This window comes from Microcebus murinus, chromosome 1 (genome assembly GCF_040939455.1).
Source record: "Microcebus murinus isolate Inina chromosome 1, M.murinus_Inina_mat1.0, whole genome shotgun sequence".
In the NCBI taxonomy this organism is placed as follows: Eukaryota; Metazoa; Chordata; class Mammalia; order Primates; family Cheirogaleidae; genus Microcebus; species Microcebus murinus.
The window spans coordinates 51,984,828-52,009,126 of record NC_134104.1 but is presented as its reverse complement, the minus strand read 5'-3'; the positions used below and the strand labels follow the sequence as shown (position 1 = coordinate 52,009,126).

At 35.3% G+C, this 24,299-nt stretch overlaps 1 protein-coding gene across 9 annotated transcripts in view; it reads right to left on the bottom strand.

Moving 5' to 3' along the window:
* BBX (BBX high mobility group box domain containing) overlaps positions 1-24,299 on the bottom strand; it is a 266,154-nt gene that overhangs the window by 54,112 nt on the left and 187,743 nt on the right. For all 9 annotated transcript variants that reach the window (XM_012777181.2, XM_012777194.2, XM_012777182.3 and 6 more), the window contains 3 exons: positions 22,287-22,354; positions 10,484-10,564; positions 7,223-7,297 (listed from right to left, as the gene is read on the bottom strand). In XM_012777181.2, the coding sequence (XP_012632635.2) occupies positions 7,223-7,297; positions 10,484-10,564; positions 22,287-22,354 (224 nt within the window). The remainder of the gene's footprint in view (positions 1-7,222; positions 7,298-10,483; positions 10,565-22,286; positions 22,355-24,299) is intronic.

The window sequence follows — 24,299 nt, the reverse complement described above, 5'->3', positions numbered from 1 at the left end:
GCAAAGCAATATGACAGCAGCTGGGGAAGCTAAGAGTTTTATATGAAACACAGACTGGTTTTGAGAGTATGCTCTAATGTACATGTGAAGATTGACAATGAAGAACACAAATCTAAGATATACAGGTAAGGGCCTATCCTATGCCACTTTTGTTAATGTATCCATGCTATTAATACATTGACTACATACTCTTCTGCAAATTTACCTAAACAGTCAGTGGCTGGTCACTGATAAATGTGAATAGCACTGCCCCTTTCTCCCTTTTATATGAAAACTTCATTTTTAATTTCTAGCCTTGATAAGAGCTGAGAAGGACATGCATTCTGAAAGATATTTACAAAGCATTCCCCTCCTGGAGAAGTTCTGTCATCATCAGAGTTGCTAGCTATAGTCTAAGCTCTTGACATTCTTTGTGATTCTGAATTCTTTCTCAGTTTAAAATGGAGCTAGTTCTCAATTCTATTTAGGAAATAAACCTGCCTTATGACAATAACCTTACAAGTGACTCCAGTCCAACAGGGGATTCTATGGAGTTGTCAGCTTCAGGAGAGACTGAGTGCTCACTGCTAGAAGAAATTCTCCCTAGAAGACCTGCTGAACAAGATGCCTTTGTAGAACCATGGATTTAATAAGCTACCTAGGCCATCGAAGAGAGTCTAGTTTAAGAAAGTTATGAGGACTCTTTTCTCCTAGGTACTGTCAGTTTTAACAGAGCCCTTTCCTATATCATTTACTTTTTCTTTATAAGATACATTTATAGGGTTCAATCTTTCTCAAGTTTGGAATATTTTCCTCTATCTGAATTGTCACTGATAAATGCTACTTTCTACTATTTCCAGACAGGCTGAATTCAATTACTCACATTATCATCAGCCTAAGAAAAAACAAACACATTAATATCACCGACTCTTAGTGACTTAAGGGCATGAAGTACTGAACATAAATGCCCATCCCTTGAATTAAAGTTGTATAATAGAAAGAATATGGTCTTTGTGCCAGACAAGGCTTCATTACTTTCTGCTGTGTGGACGTCTGAACATAATTAAGACTTTAAGCCTCATTTACTTCACTTTCAAAATATAAACAATACCTGCCCTTTATTACATTGTGAAGATTAGACTTAATGTTAGTGAGAAGCACAGTGTAGTGGCAATATTATGCTCTCAATAAATGGCACAATTAATTAATAATGATTTATCACTATTTAACACTAATAAACATAAGCACCTTTTTAGTACAATTCCAAAAACTATACACTGAAATTGAACATAATTAAAAATGGTAATGTTTGAGGTTGATATTTACTAAATTTAGTAAATTACTAGAGCATTATTACAAATTTGTCACATACTCCAGTGATCAACTCAAGAATTACTAAAGGATGACAAGCTGGGTAGTGCTGCAATACACAGCCCATGGTGTTTTTCTAGTTCTTCCACTGGCTCCCTCTGCTGTCGCTTTTGTTACTATAGGTTTCAGCTCCTTTAGAGAGAAAGAGAGAGAGGAAGAGAGGAAGAGAGGGAGAGAGAGAGAGGGAGAGAGAGAGAGGGGGAGAGAGAGAGGGGGAGAGAGAGAGGGAGGGAGAGGGGGGGGGAGAGAGAGAGAGAGAGACAGAGAGAGACAGAGAGAGAGAGAGAGAGAGAGAGAGAGAGAGAGAGAGAGAGAGAGAGAGAGAGAGAGAGAGAGAGAGAGAGAGAGAGAGAGAGAGAGAGAGAGAGAGAGAGAGATGTATTACCACATATCCTATGCTCAATGCTGCGCCTCCTGGTAGAGGCTCAGTGAAGAACTACTGACTACACGGATGTAGGAACTGCCCTCAGAATTCACTGAGAGGAGGCTTGAGAATGGCTCCTTGTCTTTCAAAGAAGGCCCTATGTGTAATGAAAACAGTTTTCCTCACTGCCTCTGGGGAAACTTTTACGTATTTATAGATACAAAGTAGTATTTTAAGTGCTTAAGGTTGCTGGAAGCCTGATTTCCAAAAGGGCATGTGTGGGGGGAGGTTCAATATATTTGAGCAGTCCAACATTTCCTGAATCTCCTAACAAGAAAATTTTCATGGAATGACTTAGTGGTGAGATATGATTTCTAAAAATGTTTTTAGACTTCTTAATTTGTGGGTGGGTGGGTAAGCAGGGGGAACTGGACATATGTTCATTTCTGTGGCTTAATCCTTATCTTAATTTCTCTGCAGCATTTGATAGCACTAATCTTTCTTTAGAAAAACTCCTCCCTGGGCTTCTGTTACTGCAGGATCCTTGCTTTCCTCCTACCCTCAGGCCAATTCTTGGATGGCTCTTTCTTCTACTGTGATCCCTTAAATGTTGTTTTTCCCCAGGGTTTTGTCCTAGGGCCCTCTCTCTTTTTATGTTACACATCATCTCTCAGGAATCTCATCTATGCTGATGGCTTCAATTTCAAGCATAGCTTGTACAATGATGCTGATTTGTTATACTACTGTTCATTCCTGCCAATATTGTTCTATTTCAGAGACATATACCTACTTTCACGTAAGAATAATATAGTTAATATATGTTTTCCAATGACTGGTCGGCTCTGGAGGGAAGCGTGTGTTTACTGCACTGGTGGGAGGGGCCATATTGCATAATAAGTTCATGGCTGGGCTTTTTATTTTCCTTAAATTGGGTGGTGCTTGCCAATCAGTTAACTCCACTGGAGTCTCTCTTGAATATTATGTAATTTTTGATAGACAGTATTCATTCATAAAGGTTAGCAAGATGGTGGGTCTAACAGTACATGAGCTAAAGTGCTAAGAAAAATGATCACCTTGGATGTTAAATTGGTTATTTTATGGCTGCCTGAGGTGGGTGAGTACATCAGGGAAACAGTCAGTAAAGATCAGGATCCAATTAGGTAATGGTGGAAGTCTTTTGCAATTGAATAAACATTGCAGCCTGGGAGAAAATGACCAATAAGTATTGAATGAATAAATGAATCAAAGAACAAATGAACACTATGAGGATGACTGGTCTTTCTTACCTTAAAAGATATATTAATGCTTCCAATAAAATGCATAATACATTCACTGATTATTCGCAGTGTAAGTATATGGAGTTTTTAATTGACTGCAATATTCTGTAACATATTGAGCATTCCATCATGAAAATGAATGCTTTAAATTTGTACCTATTGCTTACCCCCAATTGTGATGATATTTGAAATTTAGTGAGATTATAGTTATACTTACATTGGCAAAGTAAATGTCTACAAGGAAAATTTCACTGTCTAAATCTGTTTGTCTAATCTCTGGTCCCCAACCCTGGGGCCATGGATGAGTACTGGTCCGTGGCCTGTTAGGAAACTGGCTGCACGGTAGGAGGTAATAAGCTGTGGGCCAGCCCCACGCCCCATCCCCCTAGTCCATGGAAAAACTGTCTTCCATGAAACCAGTCCCTGATGCCAAAAAGGTAGGGGGCCACTGGTCTATATCATCCAGATTAGCTATCTCTTCAAAGTAAGTATGCAATTTTTTAATGCAAAGATACACTCTAGGTGTAATAGCCACACAGCAGAGAAGAGAATATGTGGTTTGGTCATGGCTTTTAGACCTGTTAAATAATGACAGTAACTCCCTTCTGACATTATATTTGGTGAGTCTTTAATAAACTAGGTCTAAAAACTGACTGATGTGTCATTCTACCTCTAAACAACAAAAGATGCAGATAGGAAACTCATTCTAACCAAATTAATAAATCAGAGACTGGAAACACAGCGTGACGGCACTTCAGATGGGTCAAGTTGAATCTGCATGAAATACTGAGTATCAGCATGGAATAGGATACAGGCTGAAATTGGGGGGTGGGTTCTCTGTTCTCTGTATTTCTTTCTAGATCCTTGTTTTTCTCCTTTTAACTGTAAACACTCATGAGGAACCTACAAACAAAATGTGTTTTATTTGGTTTCAAAGTTCCACATAGGTTAACTTCAATGGGCTTTAAAATGGTCAGATTTGGTTAAGAAGGAAAAATTCCTTCTCAGCTTGCAAGACAGCGACCCATGACTCTGTGAGGAAAGAAATTTTTTTTTTCAACTTAAAGAAATTCGCAGGGCTTATTGTTTTTTAATTTGTGTGTTTCTTGGATAAATACTTTACACAATAAATGATCCATTTCCAAGAGAAGATCCAGCTAATCTCTTCCTAGAGTGATGAGTTTGTAAATAACAGAAATAGTTTCTAAGAATTTTGCAAGCCTGTTCTTAAAGTGACGTTACAAATCTAAATGTTTTTAAAGAAAAATTTATTTGTTAAATAACATAAACATCCACTGCTAAGTGTATATAATAGGACCAGGAATCCCTCTGAAAAGGTACAGGGGGGTAGAAAGTGGTCCACTGGGTAATTTTCTATTATACATCCATTCTTTCTGCTTCTTTACCTTTCCCCTATGAGGTCCCAAAGATATTAAAAAGTACTTTAACTTAATAATGAGTTAATAATTTGGGGGTTTAAAAAAAAACCCACAACTATCTCAAACTGTGGTTCTCTAATAGGAAACTTGTTAGAAATGTAAATTCTCAGGCTCAACCTCAGATTTAAGGAATCAGAAACTCTGCGGATGGAGTCCAGTAATCTGTGTTTGAACAAGCTTTCCATGTGAGTTGGATGTATTAATATTTTAAAGTTTGAGAACTTTTGCTATAGACAAATTAGAACAAAAATTCAAGAGTCTTTGGGTTTGCTCAAAGGTGACAGTGTTTTATGAAATAATTATAAGATATTTAGTGATATCATGATTAGTAATTATGGTCTATTTTATTTCTGCAATATATATGCTCATAGCAGATTTTAGTTGATAATTTTATTAGTTTATCTGGGTAACTCTTATAGCTTTAAATAAACCAGCCCAGTATTGAGCCAATAATATGGTCAGATCATAAGATGTTAGAGATTGAAACTTAGAATTCTCTTGGGTCAGATGAAGAAAGTGATTACAGAGGTTCCATATAGAGAACCATGACCTTCTCTTTTATAATCATATATAACATTTACAATTAAATAGCCATGGATGAGGTAATTTGTTTAATTTGCTTAGGAATTAGGGCTATGATCAACCTACGTAAAATGTAACTAGGAAAAGTAATATATTTATTGCGGGGGGGGGGTTGTATTGGATTCCAGGGCAAAACAGAAATTGTATTTTTTTTTACATTATCCGTTTCATTTTGATTTTTTCCATCATATACACCTTCCTGTTTCAATACCTTGAAACAACTCCTAATATGTTTTCAAATTAACAACTTTTTTAAAAAGTTTCTTCAAATCCTACATATACTTCATGGTAAAAAAACCAAAGAGCCCTTGGGAGATGCGTGCTGTTGAGCAGAGGAGCGACATCTGGAAATGCCTCCCTGCACGACTCTCTCCCAAGTAAGTTCTTTTCTTCCCTAGAAAAAAACTTAGTATAATTAAGAGGGAAGGACCAAATCTTCTCATGCTTTGAGGAGTGTACTGAGCAGCAGGGACAAATCAGTTTACGAGAGGCATGGGATGTCACTCTGCAAAATCACAGGATAGTGGTTATTACAACCTCAAACTGGTCCCTAAGACCTGTCCCAGGGCTTCAGGAGCTCTAATGAATCTGATGATGATATCGATTAAATAACATTTAATCATGTTAGAAATGCACCAGCACCAGCTGAAATATTCCACACTGGTAGTTTAAATTAAGTTGAATACTCTTGGTAGCTAATGCATATGTAAATATCAGGTGTGTCAAAGATGAGCCACTCACTACCTTTCAAATATTTAAGCTACAGAGTATAGAATTTAATCAAGCAGAATATGGCAAATAAATTCTGGTTTGAAAAAAATGTGTTTGAAAAGCTAGCAGGGACTGGTTCAGATATCAACATTAGAAATAAATGTAGTCACCATGTCAAAATTCTTTTTTAACTGTGGAAAAAACTATTAGCATCAAATAAATGAGTATTAACAACTGGAGGAAAGCAAACAAGTATAATTAAACAAAATTATTTCCCATTGTGACAATAACTGCTTGTTGATCATAATGGAAAACTATAATAAAATCATAATTTATTTGGATTAATAAAATTATTCTTTATGAAATAACATTCTATATTTTTATCAGTTTTATACAATAGCATCTAAGGCAAATACTATGGCAGAGAACACACAAGCAGGCCAACTGATGGTATAAAGTCACGGTGGTTGACACAAGTGTCCTAAAAGGAAGCAACAATTTTTTTTTGTTTGGATGTAAGAGCCAAAAGTAATTTTTTTCTCATTTTAAAAGATGCTAGGTTTCCTCATGCCAAAAGGATATCATTTTATATTTCATTTATGCAGCACTCTTTATTCAAATGAATAAAGTGATTCAATACATCAATATTAAACAGAATAGTCCTGCTTGTCATTTTCTCTCAACCCTATAAAACATTGCTTAGTATATAGGATATGCATTTTTGTTGGAATTATAGAGAGGGAAAAGATTAAAGACCTAAAGGAGACAGCATCTTATTTTCATAAACTTTATACATTTTATTATTTGTCATATAGTGCTCATTAGAAATGAGAATATGGTTGAATCCAGGGCTTTTCTGGCAAAAATCAAGAATATCCAATTTGCCTCCTCAGCATACCAACAAAACACTCACTGGTATGTGCTCTCTCTCTGGCTGACAAACCAAAGAAATCTAAGATCCCGCAAGAGCTGACCTGATCTAAGCCCGGGATTAAGCACTAATAAAAATACTGGCTGAGGCTACATCACATTGAAAGCTAATTTAACCTGATTTAACAGGTCGTATTCACCACTGCATTTGCTGTGAGAGAATAATTCATGAATTACAGTATCTAATTTCACTACTGGAAAAATTTAATAAATTGGAATCCTTCAGCCTTTATGTTGACAGCAGTTTTCCCAAGCTTTTAAAATAAATTAAAAACAAGGTAAAATGAAATAAATAAATTACTGGTAAATGCCTACTCTGAATGAAGGCTTTACCGAATGCTTATAAAAATGGGTATAAAATCAGGAGCTGATTTGACTACAATTTTACCAAAGGTAACAAAAAAACCAATAAACAGTTATGTGTATTATGTTAATAATGGCAAGAGGTGTGCCTAAAGTTCACTACATGTTATTAAAATTCCATTTCAATATTCCTGAGCTCAACAACAACCTTTCTGAGCCCAATAAGCATCAAAAAAAAAAAAAAAAAAAAAAAAAAAAAGCTGTACCTCTGCAAACTGAAACAAGGCCGAAGGCTGACACTGTTTTGTAGGAGCTTCAGGGTGGGATGTACTTGAAGATATCTGAAAGGAAAAAAGCAATTTTTAACGCACAAGGACATTTTTTCATATCAGACCATTAGATTCTGCCATATATTTCTACTGTAGACACTGATAAAGATTAAAAAATGAGTCATCACCCTCAATCCCTTTTAGAACAGCACAAATGATAAAGAAAAGACAAAGGCCATGTTTCTAAAAACAGATGACTGGAAAGAACAAGAGTTTGGCTCATTTGCCATGTCCTTTGTAAAATAATCGGGCATGTATCAAACAGCACATATTCAAGAGACTTGTTGAAATGAATTTCATTATTTTAATGAATTAAAAAATACATTATTAAAAGTTGGAAGCTGCAAGTAAAGCCAGTTACTCTCTGTCTTCCCTATGCCACCCCCTTTCAGGTTGTTCTCGCCTTAGAGGCAGCTGTGAAACAGTGAGAGAAGCATAAGGATGTTGGTCAGGATAACTGGGATTGAATCTTAGCTCTGCTACTCACTTGCAACATGACCTTGGGCAGCTCAGCTAAACTCTCTGAGACTTATTTTTCCCAGTTGTAAATTGGTGATGATGATGATAATCCCCATTTTATAGCATTGTGAGGAAAAAAAATAATAAGCCATCAAATACATTACTTGGCATGAAACCAGAACTCAATAAATTGTTCACTAAATATAAAAAGCATTTCCTTCTTTTACAACACCTGCATCCTCTCATCCAACCCAGAGACACACACAGTTTAGTGTCTGACAGTGGACAGAAGACTGCCATACCACACTTGATTCAACTAGGAGACCTTTTGTTTCCTCTTGGTAATTATGATACTCTCTTTCAAACTTTGCTCAGAGGACTGTGAGGAAATACTTTTCAAGTATGTTTTGAGAGCAAGGTCAGTTATTAATCTTGGTTCCAAAGTGAACAAAGCTTTTATCCAGCTCCAAAACAGGGTTAAAGTGAGTCATAAGAGCAGAATGTCTGGGCATTATAACTTTAGGCCATTCCCAGTCCCACAAAAGTCTTTCTCTTCAAGCAACTGTGTTCACCAACTCCATGAAAGGGTACTTACTAAGCAATAAATGCACCTTAATCATAACTCTTCAATCACAAGTCACTTTTTCTATCTCAATTAAGTTGGTTAGAAAAACAATGGGGCCACATGGTGATACAGTATCAAAGTGATGTTTAGGGATGAGAAAGAATTAGTAGAGAGACTGACTGAATTATTGATTTTATTTACTGCTGAAGCCATTTTAATTCTATAGCATCTGTTGAATCAGATAGACAAGCATTCTTAGAATAAATATCAGTAAGAAGACAAAAGATCAACCAGATCCAGTTTTAACAAACTACTAACCCTCTATAAAACCTAAAGAAAGTAAACAATTTATATAAGGGGAAACGCCTGACCTACAATATATTTCTTTAATAATCGAATCAGGCAGTGAACAAAGTAGAACCAGTATTATGATCCACCTAGTTTTTTGAAAAGCATTTCACAAGTTCTAAACAAAAAGATGTTTTCATTAATTAATACTAAGATAAAGAATTCAATTAATGACACAAATATGAACTCCTAGAGAAATATTTGAGACCTTTTATATAAAGGCAGTAAGATCAGGGATCTCTTTGGAATCTTAGGTATGCTATAGAAACCACAAAATGAATCCTAGCACTCTGGGAGGCCAAGGCAGGCGGATTGCTCGAGGTTAGGAGTTCAAAACCAGCCTGAGCAAGAGTGAGACCCCGTCTCTACTATAAATAGACAGAAATTAATTGGCCAACTAATATATACAGAAAAAATTAGTCGGGCATGGTGGAACATGCCTGTAGTTCAGCTACTCGGGAGGCTGAGGCAGAAGGATTGTTTAAGCCCAGGAGTTTGAGGTTGCTGTGAGCTAGGCTGATGCCAGGGCACTCACTCTAGCCTGGGCAACAAAGCGAGACTCTGTCTCAAAAAAAAAGAAAAAAAAACAAAAAAACAAGAAACCACAAAATGTACATATGCTAATACACTCAAAATTTCATATGAAATTTTAGAGATTTCATTAGATCTTTACTGGTTCAGGGAGCATTCATTAAGCAACTCTGCTTTCAAAGTTGGGACCAATCTTTTTTAACATGGGTATAACTACTGTTGAAAAGGGAGTCTAGAGTGAATTCTTGAGGAAACAATATACGAAATAATTGGAATTCATGGTAGATCTCACACAGAGGCAGAACGAAAAGTAACAGATAAAGAGCATCATGTTAGTATATATGTATGTGTACATATGTATTTGTACACACACACACACACACACAAAGCATTCTGGTGATATCAGCAAGGCATTTAGGCATATTGAAGGAATGGCCTAATGTGCCAGTATGAAAAGCAGTTTTGCCAACAAAATATTAAGAAAACCCCAAGAAAGAAACTAGAGAAGTAAAAAAATCTGAAACTAAAAAATGCTCCCCACCTGTGCAAAATTGTAACATGATGGGCAAATGCCAGGAAGGATGACAGTGTAGGAAATGTCTAGTGAAAGACAATTCAAATAATCAAGGGAAGACCAGGTGGCTTAAAGTTTAAGGAAAAAATTAATCAATGAGGTCTCATATTGAGTCTAGGGTAAATAAAGATATTTGGGGAAGCAGTCTTAACCTTTAGACTTGTTATAAAGGATAATATGCTTTTCTACATCATCTTATTGAACCAGTGTCAAGAGACATATTGAGCTGAAGAGGTCTGACAAAATGTAAGATTTTGGAAACTGCCAATCTCACACTAAAGTTTCAATTAAGATGGGGTAAAGGTACTAAAAAAACAGGAATGCATAGATTAGATGCATAACCAATAACCATGAGTTGATTCTGTCTTCTGATTTATCAAATCAACATATAATAAATAAGTTCTAATAGTAATTCAATTATATTCTTAACCTTACTATCAATAAATCGAAATTAGTAATAAGGTTTAAGTGTAATAATATTTAGTATGACTTAACAATAAGCTTCTAACAATAAGCTTCTATAAACACATAAATGTGTTATTCTTTAGCTAAGAATTCTGGAATTCCAAAACCTCTTTTTCAAAATTTGATTCTATTTTCCCATTTATGGTTCATTGAACTGGGTAGAATGCTTCATTTCTTTCAGTTACTATTGTCAACCAAAATTTAAGCTCACTTTATAATTTCCTCATGAATTCAGTATAAATTGCAACATACTAACCTCAGCAAACTGGAACAATGGTGACTTCTGACGCAATTCAGGGGATTCTGGAACGTCAGGCCTGCATGTGCCAGAGGATATCTGAAACAAAGAAAGGTAGCATGAGGCATCACAAGAATAGCTTCTGCAAGACAACAGAGACAAATGTCACCTAAAACGTTCCTATCTTAGGGAAAGAATGGCTTTATTTTCCTCGATTTGATGCAACACTGTTACAAAAAAGCAGTTATTATGCAAGGTTTTATACAAGTGACCATTCAGCTGCTAAATATTAATAATACCATAAGTAGGAGGAGATGGACAGAACAATGTAGTTTAGAAAGGTCAATATTCACCTAAGAGAAATTTCTACAAAGTCACCTATTTGATCTCTTGGCTTTTTGCCACCAACCCCTCCCAAAAATCTACTTCTTTCATGTTCTGCGTTTCCTAGTTCATATTACCTAAATATTTGAAAACATAAGTGAGATCTGACAATCTAAGACTTCTGGAGAAACAAAACTTATGTCAAATTCTTGATTTCCAGGGTTTTCAGGTGTTTATATACAAGCTTCAATATTCGAAAGATTAATATTTACCTAAGAGAAATTTCTAATATATATCTTCTGTTTGTACTATTTAACTATTTGCATTATCAACAACAGTTATGGAAATGTCACTTTAAAAAAAATTCTATTAATCAAGTACTATTTCCAGGATATACATTTCCTCTTTTATCTTAATGCTAGAATTGATGCATTTCTACATTTGGGTGACATAATCACTTAGGTAGTCAAATATAATTCAAAAGTCGTAGGAGGCTCAAAATGTCAGAGAGGGAAGGATTTTATTATTCCTCTGATCTAATCCCTTCTCTTTTTACTGATGAAGGGAATTTAGGAGCAGAGAGATAAATGGTACTTTCCTTTAATCATTCTTTAATGAACACTTAACATAAGACATACATACGTGTTTATTGTATGTCCTCTCCCAGAGGCCTTGTTTAATCTGTTATTCCCAACACTGTCTGGGCATAATGTTTATATTTAATAAGTATTTGTTGAATGAACTATTAAAAGCTGATAACAGGTCTTCTAAATCCTAAATCAGTGTGTTTTCTTCCCACTTTCCTAAATGATGAAGTTAGGAAGTCTAGAAAACAGTTATCTTTCACTTTAAAGGAAAAACAGAAAGAAGTTACAAATGCTTTTTAATAATTTGGTTTTTTGACTACAAAATAATCTAAATTTACTGTCAAAAATCCAAAAAATAAAAATAGGTAATTTTTTTCAATAAAAATCAGATACTATACTACAGTTATAGAATGTTCTTTTCTTTAAACTTAACAAAACATTAATTTTCCTGAGTCATTAAATCTTTTCCACTGTAATTTTAATAGCTACGTATGATTATAATAGATGGGTAAATTCTAAGGAAAGAGCTGCCAGTCAGGTTATGCCCCTAAAAAACAGTTTCTCACTGAACCTCTTATTAGACTCTGGGGATGTGTTTCTCTAACAGTGTCACAGGCCACTGGGCAGGAGCAAGCATTTGAAATTTTAATTGTCATCTTTGGATTTTAAAGAGTAATGGCCACCTTCTTGCAGTGAAAGGCACCACAGAGAAGGTGCAGAAATTTTAATTAATTTGCCACTTGTGGTTTGGCTGCAAAGCCTGACTCCCTTACTGTCACTTGACTATTTGACATGTTGTGCCAAATGTCCCACCAAGGGGACACAAAATGCACTAAAAAGAAGGCCAACAAATCTTGAAATTAATAGCCACAAAGGATTGGGAATTTCTTTATTGGAAGGAATTTTTGGACAAAATGTATCTTTTATAATTTAGAAATAATAAAAGAAAATCAAAACTTTTCCTGTTTTATAAAGAAATCCTATGTGCTTGGCTCCTAGATAATTTGGTAAATAATCAAAATTTGATTTAAAATCAAGGTTAGAACTAAATTAAAATTACAAAATGTCTTCACATAAAGCATTAATAAAATAGGTGTATATGTGACAGAAATCTAAAAAAGACAGACTTAAATATATTATTATTTAGGATAGTTACATTACATGAAGTCTATATAACATATATTCTTATTTTAGATCCCATGGTGCATGAGAAACAGTTACCATTTATGAAGAGGTAAGTTATCCTACAGCTTAGAGTTCATTTTAACAGCAAAAAGAAAATTCAACTTTCTTTTAGATGTCATTTATAGATTATTTGGCCACAACAACACCTCAAGTCATGAAGTTTAAGAGTCGAATGATACCCTCTGCAAATCTGTAGTATGGATGGTCTTAAATAAAACTTTCTATTTGAATGGAAAATGCAGGTGTAATTATCAAGGCATCTATAACTCTGCACATGTTATGTCATATATGATCAAAGAAGTCTATGCATGTGTGTTTGTACTCACTGTGCATCTGACACAAAGTAGATGCACAGTGATATTTGTTGACTTACTTGATTTTTTTTCATGTTTGTGTGACTAGGAAGAATCTCAGTGACCTGACCAGGAAGTACAACAAAGGCTGTTCAATTGTTAAAATAGCAGTTATAGAATCACTAAGGCTATGCATTTCACTCTAATGAACCATGTCCTCTCTCAAAATCTAGTTATGCTTACTTTAAAGCACTGTGAATTTAGCATGTATCTTCAATGTAGTATAACACAATGGAAACAGCACAAAATTAGGAGCTAGGAAAATTGGGTTTCTGCTAAGCTATGTAGTTACCTGACTTGGTTACCTGACTTTCTACTCCACCAAAGAACAGAAGGAGCAAATCAGAAGGGGCCAAGAGTGGGGACAAGAAAAAGGAAGAGGGCTGGGAAGGGGAGAAACAATGCCAGCAGCAGGATGAGACAGAAAAAAAAAGATAAAAAAACTGTAAAGAACAGATACAAAAATTTCATAAAGCACTGTAGTCTGTCTAAAAAAAATTAAAGTAGGGCAAATAGCCCCCAAAATTCTTCTGAAGGCATTAACTCAATGCAATAATGAATATTTACAACTATAATCCTAAATTGTCAAGATAAGTATAATTATAAATTATATTCTTCATTAACAAGGCAGAATCTATATACATGTTAGACATTTTCTAGACAGAACCTAGATACATGTTAGACATTTTTTTCTAAAATCTCAAAATGGTTCAATGATTTGGCAAATATATTTATATAGAATTCATTCCTGAGTGCTTGACAAATATGGCATCCAATAAAATATGTATATTTGTGCATATGCTGATATATATACACATTTGATAAAGAAATACAGAATTCTATCCATGTGAAAGGGAGAGAGTATTTCCCACAAAAGGCTCCTATCTGAGTAGTATCATTAATTACAGCATCCAAGACCTAGTGAAATGTTTAAAATGTTCTGCTGCACACTATTTTGTCTTGCTGTTTGCATTTAAGTTACTTAAATTGCATTTAAGTTACTAAAATTTCTTTTATTAGGTAGGGCATACTTTTTATGGATAAACATCAATTCCTTGATATCCATTCCTATACTAGAGCCAGTTTACTTTTTAAATATAACCTAAGTAGTCAAAGATATTTTTTCACTAATTAAGAGAAAAGATACTAAATAACCAGTGGTTAAATCAAGGGAGAAAAAAATTCAAGCTGCTTTTAGAAATAGCCTCTGAAATAATCTATAAAGCCACTAGGTGTTGCTATATGCCCAAAAAACGAAATAGCTAAAGGGATTTTTGTTAACCACATATTCACCTTTCCTCAAATTCAATCCTCCCTTTGATTTAGCTTATAATTCTCAATAACCAAGGAAGGGGAATGATTACTATAATTAAAAATTACGATGAAGTAGTATTTTTTCACAGGAGCAATTCAGATAATGAAAATTCCATATGTATATTTAATAAACGTGATCCAGCCTCCTGATATGAAACAAGATCAAGCCAGTTACATGCACTGTAAGTGTTCTGGAAAGCCAGTTATCACCAAGGACTCATCCCTACTTTGTAAGGCACAAGACCACAGCCACACACTGCTGGCACTGTGATGAACACACAGCCAACAAATGAGGTACATGCACTGGTTGTATCTGAGCCATACATGTTACCCTTGCGAACTCAAACATTTATTGATTACTCACCCATTCAAAAAATATTCAGGCCGGGCGCTGTGGCTCACGCCTGTAATCCTAGCTCTTGGGAGGCCGAGGCGGGCGGACTGCTCAAGGTCAGGAGTTCAAAACCAGCCTGAGCAAGAGCGAGACCCCGTCTCTACTATAAATAGAAAGAAATTAATTGGCCAACTGATATATATATAAAAAATTAGCCGGGCATGGTGGCGCATGCCTGTAGTCCCAGCTACCCGGGAGGCTGAGGCAGAAGGATCACTCGAGCCCAGGAGTTTGAGGTTGCTGTGAGCTAGGCTGACGCCACGGCACTCACTCTAGCCTGGGCAACAAAGCGAGACTCTGTCTCAAAAAAAAAAAAAAAAAATATTCAGTAGACACTGACTATATGCCAGCCATAAAGACTGTCGCTTTTAGGCAGCTTATATTCCACTTGTATCCAGTACATGCGAGGGAATAAAATGATGACTAAAGGACTGTGCCCAACCCATAAGTTGCTTGCAACTCACGAGCAGGGGACAGCTACACATGTAAGAACCTAAGTGCACACTGGTGGAATATTACAAGGCATATAGGAGGACAAAGAAGCGGCCTTCATTCCCATGTGAGGACAGGTGGAAGGAAGACAGGTAATGTCTGAGATAGAACTAGAAGGAAAACCCACAAAAAGCATGGAAATGACGTGGTAACAGCAGGTGGGAAAGTATGGCGGGAAGTACCCTATGTGCCTTCCCCAGTGCGGCTGAAGAATAAGATACATGGGAGCATAGTGAGAGACAACCAGACTGAAGAAATCTGAATTCCATGTTAAGAAGTTTGAATATTAGGCTGAAAGCAGTGGGGAGCCAGCCAAGGTTTTTAGTCAGATAAGAGATGAGTAGTTAGATAATTCTGTCAGTGAAGGAGCGAGGGGCAACCTTGGCTGGGGAGTGACTGGAGGCAGGAGACCAATTAGAAGGTTAAGGAAATAAGCCAGCTGAGATGTGGGTCCCAATTAAATCAGATATAGTAATTACCAGGCCTCGGTAATTGTCTGGAAAGATATCAGGGCTCGGGGAAAGGGGTGAGAAACATAATGCTTGTGTTTCTAAGGTGGGTTAAAGCCTTTCACTGAAAGAAGGAATCTGAGAGACAGAAGAAGGCTTGGAGGGAGGCAGGGATATCTTTATGGGAAGAAATAGTTTGGGGGTACAGGTGCCATCTAGAGTTCAGGAAGAACCTGAGTCCTACAGCACTGGCCTTGGCCACCTGACACCAGTGTGTACTACATCTGAGAAGAGTGCTGGGCTACCATGGGGAGCATGACCAAACAGCATCGCATAGAGTTGAGCGCTCCCCAAATCAGAATACCTGTTCAGTCATCTGGCTGAAAGGAACAGTAAGACCCTGGTTTCAGTCAGGACATCAGGACTACGAGAGCACTGATTTTACTCCATGTGTAAAGTTCTTCTGTAATTAAAATCTGTGTGGCAGAGCAATAGTATGGGAGTCCAGAACAGACTCTAGACCAGTTCTACAAATAACATGGTTGTCAATCAAGTTGGTATGTAAAAGGACCTGATTCTCTGGGCTTTGGGCCCTAGTGTTAACACATGGAAGAGGCTGGGCTCTTTGGCTGGATGAGCAGTTCCGGCCAAAATGGGCAGTGAGCACTGACATACAGGGACAGGTCTTACCCAGGAAAAGAGAAAGCTCAGAGAGCCCATTTTCTTTTCAATGTTGAATTTAAATAAAGTCTATTTCCTCACACACTGTGTTTAAAAGTTATAAAACTATGAGAAGGGAATAAAAGCTTTGATGGGAGTATGGGTAGGAACTGGGGCAAGGAGGTTAGAATTTAATGGATTTAAATATCCTGGAATAGTTAAACATAGTAGCCTCAGAGAGGCACACACCAAATTAACTCAAATGTACCAAAGGGTAAAAGAAAATAAATTTTCCCATTTCACTAATGTCGGAAATTATAATAAAGATGAAAACTTTCAATTGTATCTAAATCTATATTTGTTTTAAATTTAAAACCCAGTTTTTAAAATATGGACATAATAATCATTCCTTCAACAAATATTCAATCAGATTTTGCCTATCTTAGTTAATTAAAAATAATGTGGGTTTAAATTCTAGCATTATCACTTGCTCATTTTATAAACTTAGAGAAGTTATTTCACCTTTCTGACCTAGTTTCCTTATTTATATAATGGGGAAAATAATAAACCAACCTCACAGGGTTCTTGAGAGGATGGAGTGAGATAATCAACATAAAGTGCTTAGAACAGTGCCTGGCGCCGACAGCACTTACAAAATGCCCTTGCTCTGGCTGCTGCTAGCTTCAGTAAAGACATGTGGCACAGGACACCATAGCAGAAGTGGTCAGGTGGGTGGGGGCTGAATCACCAAGGCCCCTTTATGCCATATGAAGACGAAGCTAGTCCTCCTGGGTTCAAATCCCAGTTCTGCCACTTAGTAGCTGCACCATTGCAGGTAGGTATTTAACTCTTCTCTGCCTCTGTTTCCTCACCTGATGGTTTAATATTTACTTATAAACAAGACAACTCATAGAACTGTCTATAGATTTACTATTACATAGTAAATATTACATAGACTTATTCTTATGGAATACACTTAAGGAATGCACCTTGAATGGAGGCAGTGCTCAATAAATGTTAGTTGTGGTAATAATAACTACTCTGCAGGCAAGTGGGGAGCCCCGCACAGTTTAGATCTTGTCATTGTTTCTGATCCCAAGTTGCTTAAAGTCTTCTAGAGATAAGACTTACCCATAGAACAATGAGAAAAAATTTTAAGGTACAAGACTTTTATTACAGAATTTATAATAAAGCATAAAACTAAGTATAATCCAGTGCTACAAGGTATAAAATTAAAAGTAAGAGCTATAAAGGATTAGGAAGAAGATGAATCTAATTTGGCCTAGGAAATCGTGAAGGGCTTCTTGGAGGAGGTCAAAGATTGATATTATAAATATACAAGACAAAATATATTTATTACAGGTTCAATATCCCTAATCAGAAAATCCAAAGTGTGAAATGCTCTGAAATCTAAAACTTTCTGAGTGTCAAAGAGAAACTCAAAGGAAATGCTCATTAAAGCATTTTGGATTTTGCTTTTTCAGATTGGGGATGTTCTATTGTTAAGTATAATGCAAATATTACAACCCCCCCCCCCGACAAAATTCTAAATCTAAAACGCTTCTGGTCTCAAGCATTTCAGATAAAGGATACTCAACCTGTATTTTCAGATTTCAATCACATATACATTTGAATACACAAGCTTTTTATTTTTTTATTTTTAAATCGTTGGGTCATGGTCAAAAAAGGAAAATCAATGTGATTCCCCTTGAAGCCAGAAGTATCATGTGAAAAATCTGCTATCTCTAAAAACTTGTACCTTGAGACAATATCAGCTCCCTGAGGGCAGACTGTCTGCCTGGTTTGTTCCCTGATGTGCCTTGTACTTAGAAGGCCATTAAATAAATGCTTATCATATGAATACATGTATGAAAAGATGGCACACAGTTCAACACTGCTCAATTCTTACAAAATAAGACCTTCATAGTTCCTTAATGGAGGTATGCCTGCTAGCATCTTCTCCACTAACTCTGATGCTAACTCAGCTACTCTGCTAAAACTGGACTTCCTATATTGATTTCTCCCAGATATTAAAAGTTGTTTCCTTCTTGAGCACCTGGTGATAAAGAAAATAAATTACAACTGTAATTTCTTACAAGTTTTCAATGGATAAGAAACTGTGTGTGAGAGTGTGTGTGTGCGTGTGCGCACATGCATATTGCTAATAAAGCATATTATAGCCTGTGAAAGTAATGCCTCATATAATTTAAGTTTTCAAATGCCTAGAGTAACTTAAGGTAATAATACTATATACCTACAAGAACTCTTTGTAGGAGAGTAAAAGTGCCTTACAGGTTTTATTTAATTAATCTTCATAGTAGTCTAGGGATTTAGAGGCAAGCAGGTATTATTTATTATTAGCTCTATTTCATAGTATAGAAGAAAAAGACCCAAAGGCTAAGGTATTTCCCACGCATTTGAAAGTTTGGTTAAATAGACATTGATACTGTTAAATAGATACTGATACCTTTAAAAAAGCTTTTCATCAGCTATAATTACTCTCTTTTCTACTTTCCCCCAACCACCTCTCTTTCCACTCTAGCCAAGATGAATTTCTGTTGCTCACTTTAATTTGACACTGAATGTCGTCCTTTCCAAGATAAACCAGGCTATTCCATACACTGTATGTTGAATAATTGCCCATTCCACACATCTGAATTGAATCACTCCCCCTGCCTTTTTAACAGATTTAATTTAGCTTTATCTTTTTATTAAAGTAAATAACAAATAGAAGATTTTTAGTCTTGGAGATTACTTCTAGTAATTCTATCTAGATCAAATACTTACATTTTATATATTGTATTTTCACCTATAGAGAACTACCTGATATGAAATATAAGGGCTTAACTCTTTAACTGCCTTCTCTTTAGCTCTTCCCAGAGTTTGATGTGAACATCATTATTTTTATTTGTTCTTTTTTTGTTTGTTTGTTTGTTTCTGGTTCTTTAAAAGGATACATTCACTTAAACTTCTGGGCACTGTACTGAATACACCAGCTCTCACCTCCTCTGCATCTGTCCGCTGGCCTTTTCTTGTCTGGCAGTTATATGTTATTGATTAAACAACTACATTTGATTTCCAATTTAAGTCATTTGTTGTAATCTCATATTCACTGGAAACACTCCTTTCTATTTTCTTCAAACTATGGGGCTATTTCCTAAGGAGACCTCTATCTCCTATTGACAGGGTCTCAGCAGAGACCTGCTTAGTCTGCCATTTTGAGCCAGGAGTAACTCTTTCATGTCTTTCTTGCTTAATATATTCCTTTTGCTTTCCCAATCAATAAATTCTGCAACAACAAACATTGTTTTTTAAAATTTATCTCAAATAGTTTATGCATTTCAATATACTTAGTGTTAAAAAGAATGGGGCTGATTATTTATGTGAAAAAAAAAAACTGTATATCAAAATGTATCCTATTTATTCATCAAGACACAATTACCACAACTAAAACTATGGAACCACACTAGGCTCAGTAACAATGGCATATAAAAATGTTGAACTAATAATGCAAAAAATCTATTATGGTAGATTGAGAATTAATCAGAAGATACGAAAAAGAAAAAATGCAAACCTTTTGTTTGTTATTATTTGCCCACTGATATCTCAAGAAACTATAATTTCTCTCTAAAAATTCTAAGCATTTCAAGTAGATCTGAGAAATAGTATGGGTTTTTAATCTGGGACTTTATTATTTCAGTTACAGTAAGTCTCTCCACCTTCTAGATTTATTTTTTAAAAAAACCTTTTACCTATATTAAAATTTTCATATTTAGAAAAATAGTTTTGGGAGGACTTTTCTATATGGTTAGGTCTTGGATCAATGAACAAAGAAAACCTTCTCACTTTAAGAATCCTATTTCAGAATAAGGGTTCTGTCATAGCATTTTAAAAAGCCATTATGATTAGACCTTTCCTGTGACAGAATTTTTGTAAAATGTCAGTTTGGTCCTACCTAACCATATCAAAAGACCTCATAGTAATTGTTCCAAATGTCAGAAATATGAAATTTCTGTATTTTTTTCATCTCTTTATACTACTAATTTTCTTAGGAAAACATACGTACATATTTATTACCTTTGTCTTATGTTCATCTGCCTATGTATATAAGCCCCTAGAATTCTATTATTATATCTACATATTTGGAGTAAGACTTCGCTTAGAAATTCAAGCACTCAATGCAATCAACTGATATCTATGAAGTAAACTCTCAAACTAATTGTATTTAGGGACTGAATTATTTTATATAACTTTTACAGCTTTATTAATTCAATATCTCAAGATTTGTTTCAGTAAGGACCTAAATATCTCTGAGATAAGAAGCAGGGAATATGAAGAAAGTTGTTTTTAGAAGTGGTTCTTAAAGACCCAGCTGCTGCCACCTTCTTCCTTAGCATGGATTTCCTTCTCACATTATGGTTCACTTCTTTAAGTCATTTAGCTTTCTTTGTTTCTTTAGCTTGAGAAAGCTCAAAATGTTTCCACTTCATCAGAGCTTAACTTGTCCACCACTGCATTAACTTGTATGTATCAAAACTCTGCATTCTTAAAAGGGGGTAGAACTTCTCACTGAGAAGAGCCCAAGTGGCTAAACTTTGAGTAAAGGAGGTGGCAACACATCCTTTTCTTTGACTAGCATATATAAGTCCTATAGACATTGACTGGTTTACATTTATACTTGAAAATTTAAAAGAATGCTAAAAGATGCTGGGAATTATAATCTAATGGGTTAGAAAAGAAGATGCTGACTTTTACAATGCAATACATTCTTGGAAATCATATGAGTCATACTGTGTTGAAAGGCCAAGTGTGCATTATTGTTCTAATATTCACCTTTGGAACAAGCCTGGGATACTCTACACTGAAGTCAGAGTCTGATTTGCCATTAGGTAGCAGCCATGTGTTAGAAAGTAAAATGATGCCTGACAATACTATTGTGTTAGGAAGTACAAACATGCAGAATAATGAGTATGCAAAGGCACAAAGTGACACATATATTTTTTTCAGCTAAAGATTAGCACAATGTAAATAACTACCAGCACACACCAATTTACACATTTTTTGCTACACTGAATTACACAGAATCAAAACAATTAAGTTAAATTCAAAATATAGTCAACAACTATGGATACCAAATGTATCCATATATATGTAAACTTTATAGAAAAACCTTTTATGATGTGAATAATTTCTACAGTGTCTACTAAATCCACTGTTTGAATAAGCTTCAACTGTAATTTATATGACATAATAACAATATTGAAAAAAAGTAAGAAATATAGATCTGCAATAAAATTGAGTTGACTGCTATTTTGCCCCAAACAGCAATTCTGACTGAGGACTGAAAAATTTCCATCTCAAGAACCTGAATGTGGTAAAATAACATGACCTGCAGGTTAATTTGACTGGCCTCTGTTAAATGGGTCTGGAGAATAGAGGAATTCCACAAATGCAAACCATGCATGGTTAACTGCCACTACCTACCCATCAAAATCACACCTAAAAATGTGTAGCAAAAGCAGTCCAATAACCAGATCATGAAACCAAGGTCATGAGATTCCAGGTTCTTTTCCTTTTCCATTTTAAAGAATAAAACAATTCTGAAATGCCATGTTTCCTGATTTTCAAAACAGGAATTTGGAATTATTCAGGTACTACAGAGACCAACAGTTGCATATTTTTTACTATCATCTTTCCACTAGCAAGTCTAAAGGAGAATAACACAAAAGCAGAAAAATGTTTTGAACAGAATAAATGAATTATAGCACCTGATTTGCACACCTATGATACAGTCATAGTAAATGCCAGTTATCTGTGCACTGCATTTCTTACTCCTAGGTTCATGGAACCTCCAAATCTGTACCCATGCCCTTTTGGGCTTATTACACCACTTCTGTTACCCTCAATGCACAAGATGCACTGTCAGATATTAATGAGAACAAATTATAAAGTTTGTTCATGAGCTGTTGAAAATGCAGAATGAACAATGTGAACAGAATATGAACACCTGTGTTCTCAATCCCCAGTGTGAGCAGAGAGGAGAGTGATAAGGCACTGGCTTACCTCTGGTGTGCCAAGAGCATGTTCTCCAGCTAACAGCAGCATGCTCAGGCCTCCCATTTGAGTAGGATCTAAATAAGTCAAAAACAAATCAACTTACAAGCATGAAATATGTATAATCCACAGAGTCAAAAATAATACCCATGAAAAAAAGCAATCACAAATCCAACAGAACCACATATAACTTTTCATGAAAAACTTTAAAAACCCTTCATGTAACAATAACTAGGCATCTACGTCCTTAGTGCTCATTATTTTGGTGAGCCTTGTAATATCACTGTTGTCCCACCAAATCTAACATAGCACTTTCCTCCATACCACAGCAGTTTATAATATGAATTATCTCCTAATGTGATGTTTCCTTCCTCACAGCATGGGGAGTTTAGATGGCATCTTTTTTTAAACAAGAGTGCTTATGTTTGTCTTCTAAGAAGTTTGAGATTGTTATTCTCAACTTGTTATTTCTGCCATGTGAAATCAGTGCTAATAAAAAGAACCAGGCTATCAGAGCACTGGAGAACACAGAGAAATTTTCCAAATGGGCCTCCAAAATCTGTGGGCTTTGTTTAAATAATCTTTTTTTTTAAACTTTCAAAAGAAATTTAAATTAACTGATATATTTTTGACATTTTAAATCTAAGGGGTTGTCAGGCTCTTACTCAAAATACCTTTAAGACCTAAAATTAATCCTTTCTATGTTACCAAACATAAAACAAAAGGTCTTCATTTTCATTCTTTCAATAATTAGCAGAAACAGAAGGACAAAATATGAACAGCAAAATGATAGACCCAGGTTATATCTAAACAAATATCCTTTAAGGTTGTCTTAAATGAATTAAAAATTCAGAACTGCAATGAAAGAACATATACAAAAATGCCTCTAACTTAGTGTCTTGCCTAGTGCATAGTGGTCCTCGATCAATGAATATTTAATTTTAAGACTCTCTACAATTGAAAATGAGGATCAGTCATAATGTTGCCCAAAGACATTCAGTTGTTTTGTTAATGGTTTTAAGTATTTAAGTTTTAAGTATTAAAACATCTTTGTACACAGTCTGTCTTGGAACTTCCCTGTCTTGGGAACTCATAAACCAACTCTGACCACATCTTACATACAATTATTTTTTTCAAATTGCAAAAAGAGGTTATTAGAGGGAAAAATATGTTTCAAAATGATCAAGTAATAGTTCAATGTTAGCAGGCAGCCACACAAGAAGATATACATAGAGAATAAACAGACAAACACTGGCTGATTTGATGAAACAAAGCTCTTTGGTGTTGTTTTAAGATTCCAACTTTAATTAAATGTTAAGCTTATGAACAATTGTGGCTGTCAAAATAGATACTTATATCTACTTAAAAGTAAATATCAGGAGGGGGAAATGAATTTAGCAGAAAGTAAAAGTTTAGTTTGGTTCTTTAAGAGCGAAATACTTTTGCAGCTGTCATCTCAGCGATCAGAAGGATTGGATGATCGCTTTCTAAAGATAAAAATGTGTTAGTTCACATTACAAAGTAAAATAGGAACATAATTACATGATAATTTATATACTGATGTGACTTTGCAAGAGTTTGCTATATAGATACTAAAACAAAGGCCAAGAAATTATCAACATCCTTCATATTAATTTAATTTTACTTATATAATGTTATCTAGAACTATCAAAAATATATTCACATAAATAGCATGCTTTCCCCTCACTGAGAAAGCTTGTACTAAATTAAATTCTACACAGCTTTCCTTTCTCGGAAACCATATATTTGACAATACTGGGGTTATTCAAAATTGCAAAATGTCATATGACAAGGATTACTGAGCAAACAAAACAAAACAAAAGAGATTCCATGTTGAGAGAAACAATCTGGCTTTTAAAAACCTTCTAGTATCCCCTAGATTCAGATGCCTAAGCGCTAGGTTTTAATTAAAGGCAAATTAATTTGCTTTCATCTTGTTGAAAGGGACCTACCTGGAAATATCAGACCAATGTTATCCACTATACAAAAGCTTAACAAGAA